General features: G+C 44.9%; 1 protein-coding gene across 1 annotated transcript in view; it reads left to right on the top strand.

The window, feature by feature from the left end:
* Positions 1-23998, top strand: part of ZFAT (zinc finger and AT-hook domain containing) — a 161384-nt gene that overhangs the window by 124221 nt on the left and 13165 nt on the right. The window contains exons 14-15 of the mRNA XM_081951039.1: positions 3692-3815; positions 5699-5823. Coding sequence (XP_081807165.1) covers positions 3692-3815; positions 5699-5823 — 249 coding nt within the window. The remainder of the gene's footprint in view (positions 1-3691; positions 3816-5698; positions 5824-23998) is intronic.

Below are 23998 nucleotides of genomic sequence, written 5' to 3'. Positions count from 1 at the left end.
GTGCCACAGGGGTCGGTCCTCTCGCCTCTCCTGTTCAACGCATATGTGAAGCCGCTGGGTGAGATCATCCGTGGTTTTGGGGTTGAGTACCACCTGTATGCTGATGATACTCAGCTGTACATTTCAACCCCAAACCACCCCAACGAGGCTGTCGAAGTGATGTCCCGGTGTTTGGAAGCCGTCGGGGTCTGGATGGGGGACAACAGACTCAAACTCAACCCCTCCAAGACCGAGTGGCTGTGGGTACCGGCACCTCGATTCAGTCAGCTGACACCATCGCTGGCCATAGGGGGCGAACAACTGTCCCCTGTGGAGCGGGCGCGCAATTTGGGCGTCCTCCTTGATGCCCGGCTGTCAATGGAGGACCATGTGGCAGCCGTGGCAAGGGGGGCGTTCCACCAGGTTCGCCTGGTGCGCCAATTGCGCTCCCTACTGGACCGGGGTGCCCTGCGCACGGTCACTCATGCGCTGGTGACGTCTCGCCTGGACTACTGCAATGCCCTCTACATGGGGCTTCCCTTGGGACGCATCCGGAGACTGCAGTTAGTTCAGAACGCAGCCGCACGGGTTATCATGGGGAGTACACGTTACTCCCACGTAACACCTCTCCTGCGCGAGCTGCCCTGGCTACCTGTGGCCTTTCGGGTGCGTTTCAAGGTATTGATTACCATCTTTAAAGCGCTCCATGGCATAGGACCTAGTTATCTGCAGGATCGCATCCTACCACACACGTCCCTGCGACCTATCCGCTCACACAGGGAGGGACTCCTTCTGGTGCCGTCCGCTAGGCAATGCCAGCGGGCGACACCTAGGAGTAGGTCCTTCTCTGTGATGGGCCCAACCCTCTGGAATGACCTCCCCCCTGATATTCGAACTACCACCGACCTCCGTTCCTTCCGTCAAAAATTAAAGACTCACCTATTTCAATCAGCTGGCCTGGCACTCTCTTAGTTTTACCTCCTGGGGATATATTTTAATTGGGTTTGGGTATTTTAATTGGGGATGTTTTTAGGGTTTTTATGGTATATTTATTTCTTGTACAGCCTTATCTCCTCCACCCAAATGTATTTAACTGTTTTATATTATTGTATTTTTATCTGCATTTGACTGTACACCGCCCCGAGTCCCTTTTTGGGAGAGGGGGCGGTTTAGAAATCCAAGAAATAAATAATAAATAAAATAAATAACATGAGGCAGCTTTGTTGGTTCAGGAATTCTGGGAGTTGCAGGTTATAAAGCGGCCATAGATGTCCACCTTTGGATTAAGGGAAGGGACTAGGAGTAATAATATTCTTTTTTCCTCTTTCTTTTAGAATTTTAGAATCTTGATGATTTTTTAAAACCTGTAATCAATATGGGAAGTAGGGTATACATAGCTTAAAAGGCAGGGCATAATAGCATAAAATCCTCTCAAGTTCTCCTTGGCAGAATGTCCCTTTTAATCCATTACGTTCCATTCAATATATCCACCCCTATAAGTTCCATTCTTAGTTGGAGTTGACTCAAATGCAGGACTTTTTTTTTTTTTTAACTTGCGATGCTAAGGTGAGTTGCTGACTCTCAGTGTCGTTGTATAGAGATCAGCACTATACAAATGAATTTATGGGAAGTTTCTTTAGGTTTTAGACCATCCAAAGTTAGACCGCCAAGCTTTATTTGAGTAGCTATTATGCTGGGAATAAAGATAGAATGGAAGTAGGAAATGCATTTATATCCAAACTCAGTGCACAAATTAATGTACTGTACCTACAGCTGGACCTTGACTTACAATTCTATGTTTAACGAGGGTTCAAAGTTACAATGGCATTGAGAAAGTTCTTATATTTATCACCAGCCTTTGCACTAATGGCTGCCACAAGATTCCCAAAGTCACGTGATCAAAATTTGGTCATTTGGCAACTGCATGTATTTATGTGCTGGGATCATCTAATCACCCCCCTTTGCAACCTTTTGAAAAGGAGAAGTCAGTGGGGAAGGCGGATTCACTTTACGACCACGTCATTAACTTAAACAACCAGCTGGCTTCCGACAAGCAGAGTCAGTGGGGAAGAGCTGGATTCGCTTCACAACTGGGCGATTCACTTAACAACTGTAGTGATTCGTTTAATAGCCAGCGCAAAATTCATAAAATCAGGCAGAATTCCCTTGGCGACTTACTTAGTGACAGAAATTCTGGTCCCTGATTGTGGTCGTAAGTCAAGGACTTCCTATATAGTAATATACTCAATTGGAGGCTTGATTGCAAAACAACTGAATCTTGGATTCTTAAAAAGGCCTTGGAAGTGTGTTAAAATGAATTAGAGAGTACAATAAAGTTAAGGTGGCACTGTGGCTCAGCTGTTAAGGTTTTATCGGCTGGAAAGCTGACAGCTGAGGTTCGAGACCCAAGTGCTATGTGACGGGGTGAGCTCCTGTCTTCCCCTCCTGCCAGCCTGGCATTTTGAAAGGATGGAAAGGCGAGAAGATTTAATAGGTACCACTTTGATAGAGAGGTTAACAATGCCCTATGACAGTGATGGCTAAACTTTTGGTCATCGCCTGCCAAAAGCGGTGCCCGTGCCCACAGCCATAATACAAAGCACGTGTGACACACACACACACACCCAGCACGCCCCACCCACTCACCCCCTGCGCATGTTCGCATGACACCACCACCACCCGTGCCACTTTTTGGGCCTAGCAGGCCTCCCTGAAGCTTCCTGCGACCAAAAACGCGCCCTGGGGAGAAATATGGGAGATACGTGTGACACACACCCCGTCCTCCCACGCATGGGAGCACGCCTCCCACATGCGCCTCGCCCCCTGAGTGTACGTGGCAGAGACCCAAAAATCAGCTGGCCGGCAGGATGGTGTGTGCGCATGCACTGGGGCAACAGCTCGCATGCCTGCAGAGAGGGCTCCGCCTGCCATGCGTTCATCATCACAGCTTTATGATGTCATGCTGGACACATGACCATGGAAACATCTTTGGACAGTACTGGCTGTCTGGCTTGAAACGGAGATGAGCACTCTTTACCGTTTTTTTACGATAAAGTTATGCAATGCCGTCTCCTTATGCATATTTATTTAGAAAGAAGCCCCTTGCATTTGATGGAGGTTATTAATGGGGGTTATAAGACTGCAGTCTCATTTTTCTCTTTGGAAAAAAAAAATGATGGGGAAAACTCTGAAGATAAATAGAAATCTTAATGACTCGTGTTAAACCTAAAAATTAGAACCTCAAAACTGTTGGTGTTTTCAGGCACAGTCTGGATTGAAGGCAATGCGATAAATTATAGTTTTCTTCTAATCAAAAGGATTACTTTCATGCCTATAATCCTGATTTTTCATGCGCATATCCTTATGCAACCACTAGTAAAATTAATGAGATCGGGAACGATCAGAGATAGGATTTATTTGATAAGGAGCCTCCCAGTGGTGCAACTGACTTGCATATGACCTTGACAAGCCATTTCCAGATTACTTTTCTATTTAAAAAAAAAAAATGTTCTTTCGCTGCTGAATCTTTGCTTGCTTCATACATCAAAAGATTCTAACTTGGTTCATTGTCAACGGCCGTTTTGTGATGCTATGCTGTTCAAAGAGACACACTTAAGCTAGAACTCTGTAGGTAAGTGTTTTGGTAGCTCTGTAAAAAAAAATGGTGCCTGTGAACTCTTTATTTCTTCCCCAACTGCTTTCTGTTTTGCAGCAAACTACAGAAATTTCCGAAGAATCCTCTATGCAGTACCTTCACATCACCGAAGCTGGAGACCTGCAAGGCACTCAAGCAGCTGTGGCTGCTCTGCAGGACCTAACATATACCTCGGAGAATGGTAACATGCTCTCATTAAGACCAAATCAGTACTTTAAAAAAAAAAAATCTTTAAATGATGGTTTAGCCAGTTCGGTCTAGTGATTAAGGCATCAGGTGAAAAAGCAGGAAACTCTTAAGTTCTAGTCCTACTTCGGGCAAAAAAAGTCACCCAGCTGGGTGACTTTGGGTCAATCACCTGGAGACAGTGAGTTCTAGTGCCGCCTTAGTTAGGCATGAAAGCTGGCTGGGTGGCTTTGGGCCAATCCCCAGGAGACAGTGATTTCTAATCCCGCCTTAAGCATGAAAGCTGGTTGGGTGGCTTTGGGCCAATCACCAGGAGACAGTGACTTCTAGTCCCGCCTTAGTTAGGCATGAAAGCTGGCTGGGTGGCTTTGGGCCAATCCCCAGGAGACAGTGACTTCTAGTCCTGCCTTAGTTAGGCATGAAAGCTGGCTGGGTGGCTTTGGGCCAATCACCAGGAGACAGTGACTTCTAGTCCCGCCTTAGTTAGGCATGAAAGCTGGCTGGGTGGCTTTGGGCCAATCCCCAGGAGACAGTGACTTCTAGTCCCGCCTTAGTTAGGCATGAAAGCTGGCTGGGTGGCTTTGGGCCAATCACCTGCAGACAGTGATTTCTAATCCCGCTTTAGGCATGAAAGCTGGGTGAGTAACTTTAGGCCAATCACCAGGTAACAGTAAGTTCTAGTCCCACCCTAAGCGTGAAAGCTGGCTTGGTGACTTTGGGCCAATCACCAGGAGACAGTGAGTTCTAGTCCTGCCTTAGGCATGAAAGCTGACTTGGTGGCTTTGTGCCAATCACCAGGAGACAATGAGTTCTTGTCTTGCCTTAGGCATGAAAGCTGGGTGAGTGACTTTAGGCCTATCACCAGGAAACAGTAAGTTCTAGTCCCACCCTAAGCATGAAAGCTGGCTAGGTGACTTTGGCCCAATCACCAGGAGACAGTGAATTCTAGTCCTGCCTTAGGCCTGAAAGCTGGCTGGGTGGCTTTGGGCCAATCACTTGGAGATGGTGACTTGGGGCCAAGCTGTTAGGTACCACATTTGAAAGATAAGAAGAAAAGACAACATCAGCATTCAATTAATATTGAAGATGCAATAAGTGAAAGGGGAAATTTACACAAGACTCTGAGGGAAAATTGGAATTAAATGCAATGAAGCCCTCCAGTAGGAGAAAAGAAGCCTGAAAGGAGGGAGGTGAGGGATTGGAATTAGAAGACAAGAGGGATATTTTGGCATACAGGTCGTCCTTGACTTACGACCGCCATTGGAACCAGAATTTCCCTTGCAAAGCAAGATGGTTCTTAAGTGAAACATGCCTCTTTGTACGACCATTTTTGTCACGGCTATTAAGCAAATCACTTCAGTTCCTTAAGCGAATCATGCGGTCGTTAAATAAATCCATCATCCCACATTGAATTTGCTTGTCAGAAACTGGCTGGGAAGGACACAATTGCAATCACAGTCCTGTGATTGCCATCCTGCAAACCGTAAATTCAGGCTAGTTGCCAAACACCCAAAATTTGATCCCCGCGTGGCTGTGGGGGTGTCAGAACCATAAGTGTGAGGACCAGTGGGAAGTCCCTTTTCTCAATGCTATTGCAACCCGCTAAACAAACAGTTGTAAATTGAGGCTTAATCTTTAGCGTGTGGAGAGGTAGTATAGAGCAAGGGTCTCCAAGCTTGGCAACTTTAAGACTTGTGGACGTCAACTCCCAGAATTCCTCAGCCAGCAAAGCTGAATTCTGCGAGTTGACATCCACAAGTCTTAAAGTTGCCAAGCTTGGAGACCCCTGGTATAGGGTATGCAGTGCGGAAAGTTGAGCAAAGGGGATGGTGGTAACAGGAGCACAATGTTAATCTTAATGCTTCTCCCCCCCATAAGGAGGAAGACTCGATGCTACGGCTGTCAACATCCTTCAGCAAATCATAGAGCTGGGATCAGAGCCCCATGATGCTCTTGCTTCTATGGTTGCCATGGCCCCGGGAACCGTCACTCTGGTGAAGCAGGTAATCTTTCCTTTCATTCCCAGTTGAATGTTCTCTCTCTCTCTCTCTCCCTTCCTCTCCATCTCTGCCTCCCTCCCTTCCTTTCCCTCTCCCTCTCTCCCTCCCCCTCTGGGATCCTGTGGAACTTCCTTTGGTTATTTGACACACAAGTTCATTTTTTCAAATCTGGATGATCTCAGCTGAAGTTGGTGGTTCTTCAGCCAAGCAACTCATTCCTAGACCAATCACCAAGAGTCTGTGAGTTCTAGTTCCACCTTCGGCATGAAAGCCAGCTGTGTGACTTTGGTCCTATCACCGGGATGCAAGGAGTACAAGTTTTGCCTTCGGGTATGAAAGATGGCTGGGTGATTGTGGGCCAGGGTAGAAAAAAAGGAAAATCAGAGCCTGGGGGCAGAGTCAAAAGAGGAAACAACCTAGAATCTCTACGTTGCCACAAGTGGACTAAATCCTTTGAATTCCATGTACCCTTATCTAACACCAAGCAGGTGCTAACCATTAATTGACAAGATTCCTGTGTGTAGGCATGAATGGCAATAAGATTTAGTTTCATTGGACCTTCAGGTGTGAACCTGATCTTTCGTGCCTGATAGTCAGTCACTCCCTCTCACCCCAATCCATCTCATAGGCTTGTGGGTGGGGAAAATAGGAGGAGGAAGGTGGGTTGAGCATGTTTGCCATCTTGAGTTATTTGTAAAAACAATAAAAGCGGGAAATAAATACAGAGAGACAGACATATCAAAGTAGAAAAAAATAGTCCAAATGTAACAGTGGAGGAAAAGGAAACAAGCCAATGCAATCCTAGATTGCATTAACAAAGGAACAGAATCAAGATCAAGTGGAATACTACATCCAGTTTTGGTCGCCACGATATAGAAAAGATGTGGAGACTCTAGAAAGAGTGCAGAGAAGAGCAACAAAGATGATTAGGGGACTGGAGGATAAAATTATTTGAAGAATGGTTGCAGGAATTGGGTATGTCTAGACTAATGAAAAGAAGGACTAGGGGTAACATGAGAGCAGACTTCCAATGTTTGAGGGGCTGCCACAATGAAGAGGGGATCAACCTATTCTCCAAAGCACCGGAAGGCGAGACAAGAAGCCATGGATGGAAACTAATCGGGGAGAGAAGCAACCTGGAGCTAAGGAGAAATTTCCTAACAGTGAGAACAATTAAACAGTGGAACGGTTTGCCTCCAGAAATTGTCAGTGTTCCATCACTGGAGGTTTTTAAGAAGGGATTGGACAACCATTTGTCTGAAATGGTATAGGGTCTCCTGCTTTAGCAAGGGGTTGAACTAGAAAATCTCCAAGGTCCTTTCCTATGTTGTTCTGTTCTGTTCTGTTAAGGTTTTGTTAAAGGCTAAGCTTTACTCGGTGTTGGAGCCTGTCCTGCCATCATTGCTGTAGGTCTGGGAAGGATTTCTCTCTCTCTCTTCAATGGGATTCTGACTTGGTTCTTTTTCATCCTTTTCCATTCCTTAATCTCTTTCGGAGCTCTTTTTGCTTCTTTCTCCCTCCCTCCCCTCAAAGCGATGGTTGGTCTCCAGCTGCTGTGAGAATTGCCTCTCCTCCTCTCTCAGCTGCTGTCCTTACCAGCCCTCTCTGTGTGATTCCACTCTTTGTATAAATCTTTCTTCTTTCCTTCAATCAGTCTGGCTACATGAGCTTGAATTGTTCAAATGCAGCCACTAAGGAGAGTGAATAGCAATAGCACTTAGAATTACATGCTGCTTCATAGTGCTTTTGCAGCCCTCTCTAAGTTGTTCAGAGAGTCAGCCTCTTGCCCCCAACAATCTGGGTCCTCGTTTTACCCACCTTGGAAGGATGGGAGTATGAATCAGCCTTGTGCCTGGTGAGAATCGAACTGCCGAACTGCTGGCAACCGACAGTCAGCAGATGTAGCCTGCAGTATTGCATTATAACCACTGTGCCACCATGGATCTATGTGGTGCATAAAATGATAAATTATACTGTTGATTTATAAGTGGAGTAGCTAGAAGTTAAGCTTACATCAAGTTCACTTGATGTCTAGATGCTACCTTTTTTCATGTATGGTGGACTTGTAACAAGGTTAAAGCTTTCTGGATAAAAATATGGTGGGTTATGCAGAATGTATTTAAGAAAAGAATACAATTCACTCCGCAAATGTTTTTATTGGGTATAGCTAAGGATTTCTCCAAAGGGGAAACAAAATTGGCCTTGTATATGGTCACAGCAGCTAGGTTGTTGATTGCGCAACATTGGAAAAAAGATTTTTTACCGACAATTGATCAATGGATTCAGAAGGTGGCGGGGTTCGCCGAAATGGCAAAAATCTCAGCTTTCTTAAAAGCTCAGAAACAGGAGGAATATACACAGGAGTGGGCAAAATGGATTGATTATATACAGAATAAATACCAGACTAGGAGTTATTATGCAGCCTTTAGGTAAGAATGTTTAGATTGATAGATGATCAGAGTAAATAATATATGGGATGTTTGGAATTGTTAGAGTGGTATACAGCAGAAGTCAGGGGGGTGGGTTTGTGTGGGAGGTGGGGGAGGGCTAGGGTGGAGGGCGGGGCAATATATATGTATGAATAAATTAGAAGATGGGATTAACGAAACATTGTTATTCTAGGAGAAATTTATATTAAGAGTTATAGATGTTAAATTAGCTTAGAAAATGGGATCAATGTGTTATTACTAATCTAAGAGAAATTTATATTGTGTTTGTTGGGAGGAGAGGGGTTACGAGTAATTTACTTTAAGATGGGGGGAGGGGAGGGGGCAAAATATTTGGTATAATATTTGAATGTGAATTTTTGCGGGGGGGTTGGGGGGGTATAGCATTTGTATGAGATTTACATTGTATGGCGGGGGGGTGAAAAGGGGGAAAATCTGTTTGTACAAAACTCTTTTAATAAAAAAAAAAAGTTCACTGGCAAAAAGCAGCTTAATGTATATGGGCACGAGCTGGATACCCATGCTTCGCTACAAAACTATGTGATTGGACTTGATATATTGACATTGACACAAAGCTTGAAAATTAATGTAGAATGTGTAAGAGCATGTTAATATAAGGCAACTGGCAGTTGGAACAGAGTTCTTTTCAGGTGGGGAGGGGGAGTAGAATGTCTGAACTCCCAGCCCAAAGGCTGAATGAGTCACATGCTGGCCACACCCATATTAGGAAACTGGCAGTTGGAACAGAGTTCCTTTCAGGTGGGGAGAGGGAGTAGAACATCTAACTCCTTAGCATTGACACGTGTTAATATAATACTGTATAAGAAATACTGATGATATGATGGTTATTTCGAAAAAACCTTTCTTAGCAAGCACCTAGAAGCCAAGAGGAACATACCTGCCGAATTTCAAGTTTGTAGGCTTTACAATTCAGGAGATTTCGTGATGAATGAGTGGTATTTGGCTTTTATAGAGAGAGATTAAGCTAGACCAGGCCTTATATCTTAGCCACTATTTTTGGGTAGAATGGGTTTAAGTCAGTTCTAGGGAAGAAATATTTTTATGAGATCCTTAGTACTGCTCTCTGAGCAAACCCTCCTCCTTTTTAGCACTGATGTTGTTACCCAGTCAGGTAAATGAAACATTTGCAAAAAAACCACCAAACTCACAAAGCACCAAGGACCTCACAGTTTAACCCTGAGCTACAAATAGTATCTTCTATCATTTGATAGTGTTTGCAATGCCTGATACTTCTGTTGTAGTTGCCCCCACAAGCCGTTGGAGACCTCCCTCCAAGAACACTTTGTTCTGACCTAAAAAGCATAAATCAGATTCCTGGTCCCAACAAAACCCCTTTTATTAAAAGAATGTGAATTCCTCTCATTCCCATTCAGCAAAGGCCTGGCAAACAGTCTTTCAAAGGTGAAGTTATGACCACAGACCTTATCTAGCTTGGAAAGCTGCCATGCAAATATTTTCCAAGTGAGGTTGTGCAAGGAAAGACTTGGCGCAGAGTTTCTGAGAGTCACGAACAAACCTTCCCACTAATTAAGTGAACTAATTGTCTCCTACAAACTCCACTCCCCTTCACTTCTCTTTGTTCCCTGTGGGAGGGGCCAATCACCGTCCACCTGTGGCTTTACTCCTAAGTCGACCCTTGTTCCTTAGCTGTTCCCTTCTCCTGTCAGCTCTGCGCATGCGCACACTGGGAACAGGCTCCAGCTGTTCCCCTGCCTCACTGATGTCTGACTCTGAAGGCAGCTGAGAACTGCCAGATGGCCTGGGCCCCCTCTCTGCCTCCGATGCAGGGCCCTCGTCCGAGCCTTCCCCAACCTCTAGGACGGCCCCATGTTCTTCCCCAACCTCCTCACTGTCCAACTCTGCTGCCAGCTGGCGGGCCACAACACGCTGGTGACAAGGAGCAGAGAAAGCTGACCTGCTTCCCGCTTTCGCTGAGGGGCCATGATAAATATTTTCAGGCTGATCAAAACACCTTTGCAGCCTTGGGCTGCCAGCTCATCCCTTTCCCCAGTTTCTCCCGCACCTCTCTTCTGTTTTTGTTGATTATCTTGCTGAGTTTCTTGGCTGTCTGCTGAAAGAAGTGATGAGTCAAGGAATTGAGTTGGCAAGCTGCGCGCACCAAATTACCTGACATGAAAGACTTGAACAATTCCTTAGCTAGCCTTGCAGAAACTCAATTAAGTTGAGCTAAATAAACGCCAAGGCTCTTCTCTGGCTTCTGAAGCCGCTTCACAATGTTGCCCAAAAAGAAAGGCATCTTTCTCTATAGCTACCCCCCAGCCCTTTGGAAGAGCCTCCCACTGAGTTTCAGCCACTGGGCTAGGATGGGGAGAAATGGATGTGGAGCAATTATTTTTACAAATAGTGCATATGACAGAGAATAATAGAGTTGGATGGGACCATAGAGATCTTTTAGACTGACCACTTGCCCAGGCAGCAGAGTCAAATAGTGAGGAGGTTGGGGAGTGGTATTCCTTCTTTGTGTATCTTAGGAAGGCCACCAAATCCAAAATAAAAGCCATCAGTGACGAGATCTAGCAAAGAATCATCCCCAGAACACAAGAACACAGTAAGAAAAATAGAAAAAACTTCCTCCCTTTTCCAGCACCTTAAAGCTACAGGACATGAAATTAATTTTGAAGGAACCAGGTTAATCTGCAAAGCTGAACCCTTCAACAAGAGAATAATTATGGAAGCTATCGAAATAGAGAAACACCCCCACAACACGAATAAACGTGATGATACCTCCCACCTACCAGACATCTGGAAACCAGCCCTAGTCAACAAATGAACACCACCCACCACTCAGGCTGTTACAACACGAAACAACAATGGACACACAGCCAGCACCAATCAGCACCAATCTACCAATCATGATACCACCACACATCCAATCATTCCACCTACTGAAACAAAGCCAGCACTCCACACACCCCCACCCAGATTTATAGAAAGACTGCAGCTCTGGCCACGGTTTAAGCCCAAAACCCAGCCTGAAGATGGCGAGTGAGACCTCGCTGAAATGTTGCCAAGACAAACTCAATCTTACACGGGAAAAGACCTGAATACAATAAAACCAGCATACATATATGGCTCAGTGTCTAAGAGGCTGAGCTTATCAATCAGACAGGTCAGCAGTTCAAATCCCTAGTGCCACCTAATGGAGTAAGCTCCCGTTACTTGTCCCAGCTTCTGCCACCTTAGCAGTTCGAAAGCACATAAATATTCAAGTAGACAAATAGGAAGGTATTGGGAAGGTAAACAGTGTTCCATGCACCTTTTGGGTTTAGTCATGCCAGCCACATGACCACGGAGACGTCTTTGTACAGCGCTGGCTCTTCAGCTTTGAAACGGAGATGAGCACCACCCACTAGTGTTGGGAACGACTAGCACATATATGCCAGGGGAACCTTTACCTTTACCTTTACCTTAACATTTTGGATAGGTGGCATTTGCGTGTTTCGGCTCAACAGGAGTCACATGGTAGGAGTTTAAATACTGATCTGATTTGACTTGAACATACCCTGAGAAACACCGCAATTTGTCATGGTAAAAGATGCAGACTGATGTCCATCAGAGAAAACAGAACTGAGGCATCACAGCAGTCAGTCAACTGACAAAACTAGTAGAAAACATGGACAAGAGCAGCTTGGAAAGCTGCTAAATTTGTTTATTGGCCATTTTCATTGCAGGAGAATATCAAATTGAACGGGCATTCAGCTCGGTGCCTTTGTCCCCAATGAGATTTTGGTTTCCAATCACTTTTATATCAGCCACCTACCTATTCATCTTTGCTGCCCGTGTTATTTATTTGCACGTCTCCACGGCATTTAAAATTATGCAGGGCTTTTGACTAAAAAGAGGGTGGGAAATATGCCCATTTGAATACCCATTCAGGCTACATTATCCTTGGCTTGCAAGCCTCCCTCTATCCCAAGCAATCCGATTTGTTGCCACGGCAATTGTATGTGCTGCAGAGTGTCATTTTCAGGATAAATTGTGGGTCTGTTCTATGATGTTGTGACATTAAGCAACTCCTGGCTGCCGAAGAACAACGGGGTTGACAATTCCCCGCCAGTGAGTAAACTGTTTGTTCTGAGGCAGAGGTGGGTGAGATGGTGCAATCCTTTAATTTCAGTGGCCCTTCTGTTACCGTTGAGTTACCTGTTTTCATTCTATGCTGTAAAAGATGACAAATATGTAGCTTGCAAATTCTAAATCGTTACGCCTGTTGGGTTTATGGATGATGGAAAATAATCAAGGAGAGAAACAACCTAGAACTAAGGAGAAACTTCCTAACAGTGAGGACAATTAACCAGTGGAACACTTGACCTTCAGAAGTTGTGGGTCACCAAAGGCTTTTAAGAGGAGACTGGACAACCACTTGTCTAGAATGGTATAGGGCAGGGGCCAGCAAACTGCGGCCCTGGAGCCACATGTGGCTCTTTCCTCCCTCTGCTGCAGTTCCGTCACCGGTCGGCACCACAATTTTGAGAGAAGCTTCTGGTGGGGGGTGAAGCACAGTGCGCCAGGAGAAGACTCTATGGCAAGGGGAGGGTTTTCCAGTTGTCTCCGCAATTGATAGGGCTTTCGGTTATGACAGGTAGAGGAAAAAGTACGCCGCGCTAGGAGGAGACTCTATGGTGGGGGAACTGAACTTCCGGTCAGCTCCAGAATTGAACAGGGGGCTTCCGGTTAGGACCTTTGTGGCTCCCTGTGGTTTCTTTTCTGTGGGAAACGGGTCCAAATGGCTCTTTGAGTGCTTAAGTTTGCGGACCCCTGGTATAGGGCAGTGATGGCGAACCTTTTCATCATCAAGTGCCAAAAAAAGGGGTGCGCTGTTTATGCGCATGCTTGCATTCTCATCTGGGCCGCAACTCGGAAGAGGAGCCCCTCAGGGGGCATGCATGCAGGCATCACAAAATGAACTTCCAGTTTCCGGCGCCACACGCATACTGGCAAGCTAGTCTTCCAGTTTCTGGTGCGCATGCGTGCACAACAATCAGCTGGCCAGCGTGCATGCTCATGCCAGAAAATGGAAGACCAACTCTTTTAGTTTTTGGCACTGCTGCACACAAAGAGGCCAGTTGATCATCACGAGCGCCTGCGCGCCAGAAACCCAGAAGAGGAACAGGCAACATGCCAGGTGACATGGCTCCTCCTGCCACTTCAGGCACACGTGCCATAGGTTCACCATTATGGCTATAGGGTCTCCTGCTCGAGCAAAGGGTTGGACTAGAAGACCTCCAAGGTCCCTTCCAACTCTGTTATTCTGTTAGCGAGCAAGAGGCAGGTCCTTTGCTTATTACATCTTTCCCTCGTTTACTCCCCATTTTTTCGTTACGCATGATTTGAGCTGACCACCTTTAGATTATATAGTTCAGACATGCTGAAATTACTAGATGTGTCTTCTCCAGGTGATTAGAAAAGGTACAGGTAATCCTTGACTTATAACCGTTTGTTTAACAACCGTTCAAAGTTTACAACAGCACTGAAAAAGTGAATTATGGTCATTTTTCACACCTGCAACTGTTACGGCAAATTGCATCCCCCTGGTGACGTGAGCAAAATTCAGACCCTTGGCAACTGACTCCTATTTATGACGGTTGCAGTGTTCATGTGATCCCCTTTTGCGACCTACTGACAAGCCAAATCAACACAAAAGCCAGATTCACTTAACGTCTCTGTTGCTAAGGTAACAACTGCAGCGGTTCACTTAACAACTGCGGGCAAGAAAGGTCAAAAAATGGGTCGCACCTCATTTAACACTTGCTAAGCCAGGGAAAATTGGGACTCAACTGTGGTCATAAATCAAATTCCCTGCGTTGATGACCAAAACGTTGGGCTTTCTTTAGCAGAGCATTGAGTTTTGGTGAGAAATTGGTTGATTCATCTCACCCAAAACTGAGCAGTGGCCAACATTATCCAACATTTTATTTTATTTCTGTCTTTTAGCTTTTCTATAGTTTTTATCTTTGTAGGATTCTGAGCCACCCAGAGTTACCCTGTGGTGAGATGTCAGCGGGGGGGGGGGGTTCAAAAATTGCAGCAAGGGGTGCGCTGCCCTGTTGCTGGGTGGGCGTGGCCTAGTCGGTCTTCTGCACCATGGCAAGGGGGGGGGGCGTTTTTCACCTTCCCCAGGCTCCAGAGGCTTTCCTCGAGCCTGTGGGAGGACGAAAAGCGCTTCCTCCGTGCTCATTTCCGGACTTCAGGAACCTCCGGTGGGCCCGTTTTCCCCCTTCCCCAAGCCTCCACGTGAACGGGCCACGTGGAGACTCCTGGGAGGGGCGGGGTGGGCGTGGCCAGCCAGGGGTGGCATTTGGGGGCTTGCCAAACTGGGCAGAATCCTAGCTAGAGGATTGTCCAAACCCATGCGAATCCCCAGCAGGTAATTTTTTTTACAAATAAACTAATAAATAATATATTTATGGCTGGATGTTGTGTTCTCAATCACCTTCTAAAGAGCAGCTATAGTAAAGCAGGACTTCGTTTCTACTCCCGCTAAAGACCACCCAAAAACTCATAGGTAGCCTCTTCTCTATAACATGTAATTCGTCAGCTCAATGAAGCTTTGTCTTGATCCAATAAGGCACTTGCAGTATACAGTTATAGAAATTCAAGATGATAAAATCAGGCATCCTATAACTACAGGTAAGTCCTTGAGCTACGACCAAAATGAAGCCTTCTCATTATGATTGGAAGTCATAATTGTCATAAAATGGGTTGGTTTTACAACCCACAAATGATCTCCGTTGCTGCGGAGATCATTAAACAAATTCATTGGTCATAAAAGCAAATACCACAGTTGTTAAGGGAACCCATTGTTTGCTGTGACATAATTTTGTCGAAAACCAGAAATGCTGGTTTTCAGCAAAGTGGTCATAACATGCAGTTATGGGACTGAGGGATGCTGTGGTCGTGTTGCCAAACCCTCAAAAGTCCGGTGTGACCACCGTCAGAACATTGAATCTGGGTCACAGGTCTCCCTTTTCATGTACATCGTAAATTTGAATGGTTGCTAAACAACCGGTCGTACGTCAAAGGCTACCTGCATTGGCATAATAGCAATATTGTTATTAAATTGTCATTAAACTGCCTGAAGCATCACAACCAAAGATGAAATGATGGAGTGCAATTTGGCATCTTCAGCAAAAAAGGCCCAGTGATCCTATCTTGTGATGCCAGTGGATCTGAAACCTTTTCCATTGAACACCGAATGAGGCTTCAGTGCTGGAACAAACTAATCTGGGAATGACTCATTAGGGATCCTGCATTCTTCAATTAACACAATTATACTTCTCTTCCTTGCGTACTTTTCTCCTTTGCTTAACTCGCTGATATTTTTTATCAGAGGCAGCCTGTAGAGACGCAGGCCGCTTTCCCTGCCCTCCTGCAATGCATTCAGATAATTGTGATGTTAGCCAAGAGATGGTGAGAAATTAATTTGAGTTCCCCTGTGTTTGCAAAATTAGAAATTCTATCATAACAAACATCTAAACCTAGCCGCAGCTGGCACTCCGAATTTGCATGTCTTTGGGTATTAAAAAATGCATCTCTCTAAGCCAGAAGTTCCCAAATTCAGGTCCTTTGATTAGCGTTATATTTATTTCTTCATTATTGCTTCTGGGAAGAGGCTTTCATAGCTTCAAACTGATTATCCTTCTCTGAGTTTAATCTACTCATCCAGCCAGGTGGATGAGAGTCCCACCACCAAGAGAGTCCCACCTTCAGCAATCTTGGACTTTTTGGTGATGGCTCCCCTCCTTTGGAACAGATAATCCCTAGATATTGAGCCACCCCCTGCTTACTATATTTCTGGAGAGCAGTAAAAAAAACCACAGCTTTTCGCACGCACACAAAATTACAGATCAGTCAGATCATGCAAACGCTATCCAGTGGTGCTTCAGGCTGATTAATTAGATGAGCAGTTCACACTAAACTATATTTCCTTGTTTCCTCCCTCCCTTCCTTTTTTATGGTTGAGTGACTCTGCCCTACTTCCTGGGGGTTAAAACAGAATACGAATTAATCATTGAATTTTGCCACACTGATAGCAAATAATTCATATAACAGAATAACAGAGATGTAAAGGACTTAGAGATCTTCTAGTTCAACCCCCTGCTCAAGCAGAAATCCCTATGTACCATTTCAGACAAATTGCTGTCCAATCTCTTCTTTAAAACCTCCAGAATTGAAGTACCCATAACTTGGAGGGAGGTCACTCCACTGATTTAATTGTTTTCACTATCAGGAAATTTCTCCGTAGTTCTAGGTTGCTTCTCTCCTTGATGAGCTTCCGTTCATGACTTCTTGTCCTGCCTTCAGGTGTTTTGGAGAATAGGTTGACCCTCTGTTCTTTGTGGCAACCCCTTAGGTATTGGAACCCTGCCGTCATGTCCCTCCTGGGCACCACTACCACTCACCAAAGTGGTACCTATTTGTCTACTTGCGTTTGCATGCTTTCAGACTGCGAAGTTGGCAGGAGCTGGGGCAGGAATGTGCTTTGCAATTCTGGGACAATTGGGTACTTTTTCCAACTTTTTTTTTATTTTTATCAATTTGGGGGCAAAGGCATGCTTCTATGTCTGGACATTTTATAGCTTATTCTCCAATGCTATACAATATTTTTCAGGTCAATATGAGACATGGGCTCCTGTGGAAGTTGTGGTGATCTCGCCTTTATAAACATGCTGCTATCTACAAGTTAAGAGTAAGAAAGAAGACTTTGATAGAAAAATGTAGGAGTTGTTGCTTAAGTAAGCCAGACTGGACCAGTCCAGAACTGCCAAATAGCATTTAGAAACAGTTAAGGCAGACACATTCCTATTCACTGAATTGTAAGAAGAACTCCAACTGTGATTGTCAATCAGTTGACAATCAGTTGCTGTCCTCCTTAGCCTCATAATCGCCCTCCAACTGCTTTTTAAAAGTGGTAGGTTACCAGATTTCATTCTTGTCTTCAGAAGGCATCACGGCCCATTGGGCCTCTGCTAAAGATCAGCAATTAAAATAGCCATAGATGCAGTTACAAATATAGCTCTGAAATTAGCAAGTACAGCTATTTGTTTCACCACACCGGGCTTCTGTATGCACGCTCTGATCTAGTTATACAAGCTTGTTGCCACAATGATTTATTCATTCACACATACATATATATGATTTATATAGCAGCCCACATCTCACAAGATGCTTATAGGATTCAAACACACACACACTTCAGATAGCCCTCAACTTTCAACAGTTCATTTAGTGACCGTTCCATGCAGTGGGGCTTGCCAGCGTCCACGTGGAGGCGCGCATGCGCCTTGGCGCTTCTGCGATCCTTTGCGATGCTCCAGCTACTCAGCGGAGCGTCGCACAGGCGCTGTGTGCGGAAGCGCTGAAAACATAAAAGGACAGTAAGGAGCTCGGGTGGGCGGGTGGGCCCTTCGGAGCACCGTACCGGAACGGTATCCGGTCTCCGGTCTGGCTCTGGTACCCCCGTTCCGGGGCGTACCGCCTGCAACCTACCATTGGTTCCACGTTACAACAGCACTGAAAAAGGCGAGTTATAACCATTTTTTTCGCACTTACGACTGAAGAAGCATCCCCATAGCCATGTGATCAAAATTCAGACACTTGGCAACTGACATGTATTTATGACACTTGCAGTTTCCCAGGTCACTTGATCACATTTTGCGACATTGGGGAAGCCAGATTCACGTAACAACAACCATGCCACTAGTTTAACAAGGACCATGATTTACTTAACAACTGTGGCAAGAAAGTTCATAAAATGGGGGCAAAAGTGACTTAACAATTGCCTTGCTTAGCAGCAACAGCATTTGGGTCTCAATGTTGAATGTAAGTCGAGGACTACCGGATAATCTCCCAGAGCCCAAGTATTAACATTGACTCCACTCGCCATTAATAGTAACAGAGCTCATTTGTCCCAAATGCCTAAAGAGACAGCCAGGTCATCAGTGCCTTGAAGAAGACTACCTGAATCTCTGGAGGATGCTGTCCCAATAGGGCAGGTCCTGCTGTTGACAAGGCACAACTCCAGGATCCAGCAAGATGGCGTTATTTGACAGAATAGACCCAGAGAATGTCCTCTACTACAGCGGTCACCAACTGGTGGTCCATGGTCCGTGAGAAAATTTTGGTAGTCCACAGAAAAATTATTTGCATTTTTGGTATTGCATTAAATCAGGGGTCCTCAAACTATGGCCCCTGGGCCAGATACGTGCAATAAATGCTTGTGTTGCTGCAGAGAGTCTCTCCCTTTGGGGTCTTTTTGTGTGGGTCAGAGAGGGGTAGAAATTCCAACTTGGGGTCTGCTTCAGCCTCCTGGTGCAAGGCTTTGGGCGAAGGCTGGAGGGAAGCACCACTGGTGGTGAAGAGCCGGAGGGCCTTGTTCCAGTGGGACTGCATCATGGCCTGGAACTGGCTGACCATCTCAGCCCACTGAGCCTCCAGGTGCTGGTACCTGGCCTTGTACTCCTGCAGGTCTGCCCTCTGCTTGGAAAGCCTATGCTTGTAGTCCTCAGTGAGGTGCTTCTGCTGAGCCTCCTTCTCGGTCAGATCCAATTTGAAATGAGCTAACTATTTTGCCAACTCTTTCTTGTGATGGCTCCTTAGCTCCAACAATTGCTTCCTGTTGGGGCCCTAAGGAGCCCAGGTGAGCAGATAAGGAGTGGCTGGGAAGGACGAGTAGAGGCCAGTGAGGCGCCCCTCGACGTGAGTGACATTGAGTTGGCCACGCCCATCCAGTCACATGACCACCTACCCATGCCCGCCAAGCCGGTCATTAGGCAGACATCTTAGTGATCCATGGGATTTAAAATTATGAATTTAGTGGTCCCTGAGGTCCAAAAGGTTGGGGATCTAGATTTGGTGGGACAAATAGAAACAATAGGAGAAAAAGTGCAGAGAAGAGCAACAAAGATGATTAGGGGACTGGAGACTAAACGGTTGCAGGAACTGGGTATGTCTAGTTTAATAGAAAGAAGGACTAGGGGAGACAGGATAGCAGTCTTCCAATATCTCAGGGGTTGCCACAAAGAAGAGGGAGTCAAACTATTTTCCCAGGCACCTGAGGGTAGAACAAGAAGCAATGGGTGGAAACTAATCAAGGAGAGAAGCAACTTAGAACTGAGGAGAAATTTCCTGACAGTTAGAACAATGAATCAGTGGAATACAGTAGTTGCCTCCAGAGGTTGTAAATGCCCCAACACTGGAAGTCTTTAAGATGATGTTGGATAGCCATTTGTCTGAAACGGTATAGGGTTTCCTGCCTAGGCAGGGGGTCGGACTAGAAGACCTTCAAGGTCCCTTCCAACTCTGCTATTGTATTGTATTGTATTGAGGAAGGCAGTCTTGCAAACATCCTCACTCTTAAGCCATGGAGAACTTCATAGGTGGTGACAAACACTTCATATTGTACCTGAGGCCTACTGGGCCCATTGCAGCTGACAGAGCGGTGATGTTAGATGGGTGTAACAATGTCAAAAAATGCATTCTGGCCTAGCTTCCAAGTATCTCAGAGGTGCTTTTTCAAAAGGCAACTGGACTATGTTTTTTTCTTACCCTTTGAGGAAGAAGAAGGAGGCATTTTGCTTCTCATCCAAAAAGCTCCACCAGTTTTGATGAAGTTTCTTGAATGAGAAGCAAAATGTCTTCTTCATCAAGGGAAAAAAACATGAAGTCCAGTTGCCTTTTGAAAAAGCACCTTTGAGACAACCATGACCTGGATGACTGAGAATCTCCATAGACCTCTAGCTTGCAAGTGCTCTTCAAAGGCAGCTCCCTGTAGAAAGCATTATAGTAATCTAAGCAAGAAGTGACCAAAGCATGAGTTACCACGAGCAGGGCCTCCCAACCTGGTTTTGCTCGCAGACCTATCATTCATCTTAGGTAAAATGTGAAATCTTTTCATGCTATAAATAATTGCACCAGTCTCATAGAAAACATAATAAAGAATTATGGACATTTGGCAACAGGAGATGCCATAATATAAAATAATAATTTTCACTTCTATCCTGTTACAAACATAGTACAAGTACAGGGACAATTTATTGTACCTTTGCCTTAACTGCATATCTTAAAATTCCCATTACTGTCTTTCCCAGCCTTTCCAAATCCACTTAGTGGAAAGTGCAAAAGGGAGAAGATAGACTGTAGAACACAGAATGACAGAGTTGGAAGTGACCTTAGAGGTCATCTAGTCCAACCCCTTGCTCAAGCAGGAGAGTCTATACCATTCCAGACAGGTGGCTGTCCAGTCTCTTGTTAAAAGCCTTCAGTGATGGGGCAACCACAGTTTCTGAAGACGAGCCATTCCACTGGTTAATTTTTCTCATCGTTAGGAAATTTCTCCTTAGTTCTTGGGTGCTTCTCTCCTTGGTTAGTTTCCATCCATTGTTTCTTTTCCTGCCTTCAGGTGCTTTGGAAAATAGATTGACACACATACACACACACACACACACCTCCCCTTTGTGGCAGCCCCTTAGATATTGGAACATTGCTATCTCGTCACCCCTAGTCCTTTTTTTCATTAAAGTAGACATTCCCAGTTCCGGCAATTGTTCTTCACATGTTTTAGCCTCCAGCACCCTAATTATCTTTGTTGCTCTTCTCTGTACTCTTTGCAAAGTCTCTACATTGTTATTATTTTTTAATATTGTGGTGCCAAGAGAGCCCAGGAGAGATTCAGCTTCTAACATAATCTGTTTTATCAGGAAGTTGGTCTGTAGCTTTTAAAAATATAAGAGAGATGTTGAGAATCGGCTTGGAACGTCTTATCTAATCAAGGAAGTACAAAATTTTAGTGGGATATTTCCACTGCAGATATGAAGCGCTGAAGGAGATGTCTCACACATTTCAAATTAATTTTAGATATACATATGCATATACATATACATATTCCTATACCTATACACACACGCACACGCATGTACATACGTATACATACATACATACATACATACATACATACATACATACATACATACATACGCAGTATGCTCCCTCCCATATTTGGGCATACTAGGTGCTTTGACAAAACAGTTAATCATTCCCCTGGCTCAGCTGATAAGGGAGGAGAGCTTGTGGCTTAGGGGTTAATATAACTGCCTAATATGTAAAAACAGCACAAGTTCGAATCCCAGTAAGGATATGGATAGCTGATAGCTAATAGCTGATAGGTATGGCTAGCTAAATAGCTTGAAATAGATCTATACTTAGTCTCCATTTATTTATCAGCAAAAATTATATATATGCTGGTCTTGTTGTATTCGGGTCTTTTCCCATGTAAGATTGAGATTGTCTTGGCAACGTTTCAGGGAGGTCTCACTTGCCATCCTCAGGCTGGTGTTTTTGGCTTAAAGTGTGATCGGAGCTGCCATCTTTCTATAAATCTTGGGGCGGGGGGTGGAGTGCTGGCATTGTTTCAGTAAGTGGATTGATTGGATGTGTGGCTGTATCATGATTGATTGATTGGTGCTGGCTGGTGAGTGGGGTTCGTTTGTTGACTAGGGCTGGTTTCCAGATGTCTGGTAGGCAGGAGGTATCGTCACGTTTATTCATGTTGTGGGGGTGTTTCTCTATTTCGATAGCTTCCGTAATATCTAAGCCAGAATTTGGGTTTGTGTTCAGATTTATCTAAGGCGTTAGTTTCAAAATGTTCCATGTGTAAGTTTGCGATGATGGGTGAGACCCATGGGATATATATGCAGGTCTTGGCGTATTCAGGTCTTTTCCCCGTGTAAGATTGAGAGTTGTATTGATACCAAAATCAACCCAGATGAAACCAATAAAATCAGACTTGCAGTCAGCAACATCCTTTGCTCCAGTAATCTACCCAGAAGCAACTTACAGGAAGAAGAAGAAATAACACTCACCAACCTGAGGAAAGACAACAACATAATCATTCTCCCAGCAGACAAAGGTAACGCCACAGTGGTGATGAACACGTCTGACTACCAAGCCAAACTATCCAACCTACTCCAAGACCCTGCTTACAAACCTATAAACACAGACCCCACCACCTACCTGGAAAAAACCACCAAATCCAAAATAAAAGCCTCTCCCATCAGTGAAGAGATCCAGCAAAGAATCATCCCCAGAGAGAAATCTTCCAGATGCCCCAAACTCTATGGCCTCCCCAAGATACACAAAGAAGGAACACCACTCAGACCCATAGTCAGCTCCATAAGCTCATTTCTACAGAATCTTGCCAAATTTCTCGCCAAACAACTCCAACCCTACGCAAAATCCATCACCTCACACGTACAAAACTCACTCCATAGAAACAATAAAAAAACAAAACCTACAACCCAGCGACCTATCTGTGAGTTTTGATGTCATATCCCTCTTCACCCAAGTGCCTATAAAAGAAGCCTTGACAGCTATCCAGAACAAACCCAACCCCCCTAAACACATCCTGGACCTGACCAACCACTGCCTAATCAACACATACTTCATCCATAATGGACAAAGATACAAACAGATAGAAGGAGAACCCATGGGATCACCCCTCTCACCCGTCATCGCAAACATATACATGGAACATTTTGAAACTAACGCCTTAGATAAATCTGAACCCAAACCCAAACTCTGGCTTAGATATGTTGATGACACTTTCGTGATTTGGCCACACGGGAAAGAAAAACTGGACAACTTCCTCACACATCTCAACAGCCCACACCCCAAAATACAATTCACCATGGAAACAGAAGCAAACAACCAACTTCCCTTTCTGGATGTCCTAATCTACAAAAAACCCAATGGCTCCCTAGGACACACTATCTACTGGGGAAAAAACCACACCAGCCGCTACTTAAACGCACAATCCCATCACCACCCTGCACAGATCAACTCTGTAGCCAAGACCCTCATCTCCAGAACCAAATGCCTAGCCAACAAAGACCACCTGAAAAATGAATTACACACTCTCACAAACATATTAAGCTCCAACGGATTTCAAAGAAACACAATTACCATCCTAATCCAAAGGGAGACTCCCCCCAAAAAACCGAGACACAGAACAGAACAACGGCATCGCCCTCCTCCCTTACATCAAAGGCACCACAGATAAAATCAGCAAAATTCTCCACAAACACAATATCAAGACAGCCTTCAACACTGACCAAAAAATAGCCAACATTTTAAGAAACCCCAAAGATAAAATCCAGCTAGAAAACCAAGGAGTCTACGAAATACCATGCAAAATCTGCCCTGCAACATACATTGGACAAACAAACAGGAAAATAAATGCATGCATCGCAGAACACAAGAACGTAGTAAGAAAAAAAGAAAAAACTTCCTCCCTTTTCCAGCACCTTAAAGCAACAGGACATGAAATTAATTTTGAAGGAACCAGGTTAATCTCCAAAACTGAACACAACAAGAGAATAATTATGGAAGCTATCGAAATAGAGAAACACCCCCACAATATGAATAAACGTGACGATTCCTCCCGCCTACCAGACATCTGGAAACCAGCCCTAGTCAACAAACGAACCCCACCCACCACCCAGGCCATTACAACACAAAATAACAACAGACCCACAGCCAGCACCAATCTACCAATTATGATACAGCCACACATCCAATCAATCCACTTGCTGAAACGGGGCCGGCACTCCACCCCCACCCCCCACCAAGGTTTGTAGAGGGATGGCATTCCGATTGATGCCCAAAACTCCAACCTTGAAGATGGCAAGTGAGAC

This window comes from Natrix helvetica (genome assembly GCF_964273705.1).
Source record: "Natrix helvetica genome assembly, chromosome: 4".
NCBI classification, from domain to species: domain Eukaryota; kingdom Metazoa; phylum Chordata; class Lepidosauria; order Squamata; family Natricidae; genus Natrix; species Natrix helvetica.
This window is presented reverse-complemented; position numbering and strand designations above follow the sequence as displayed.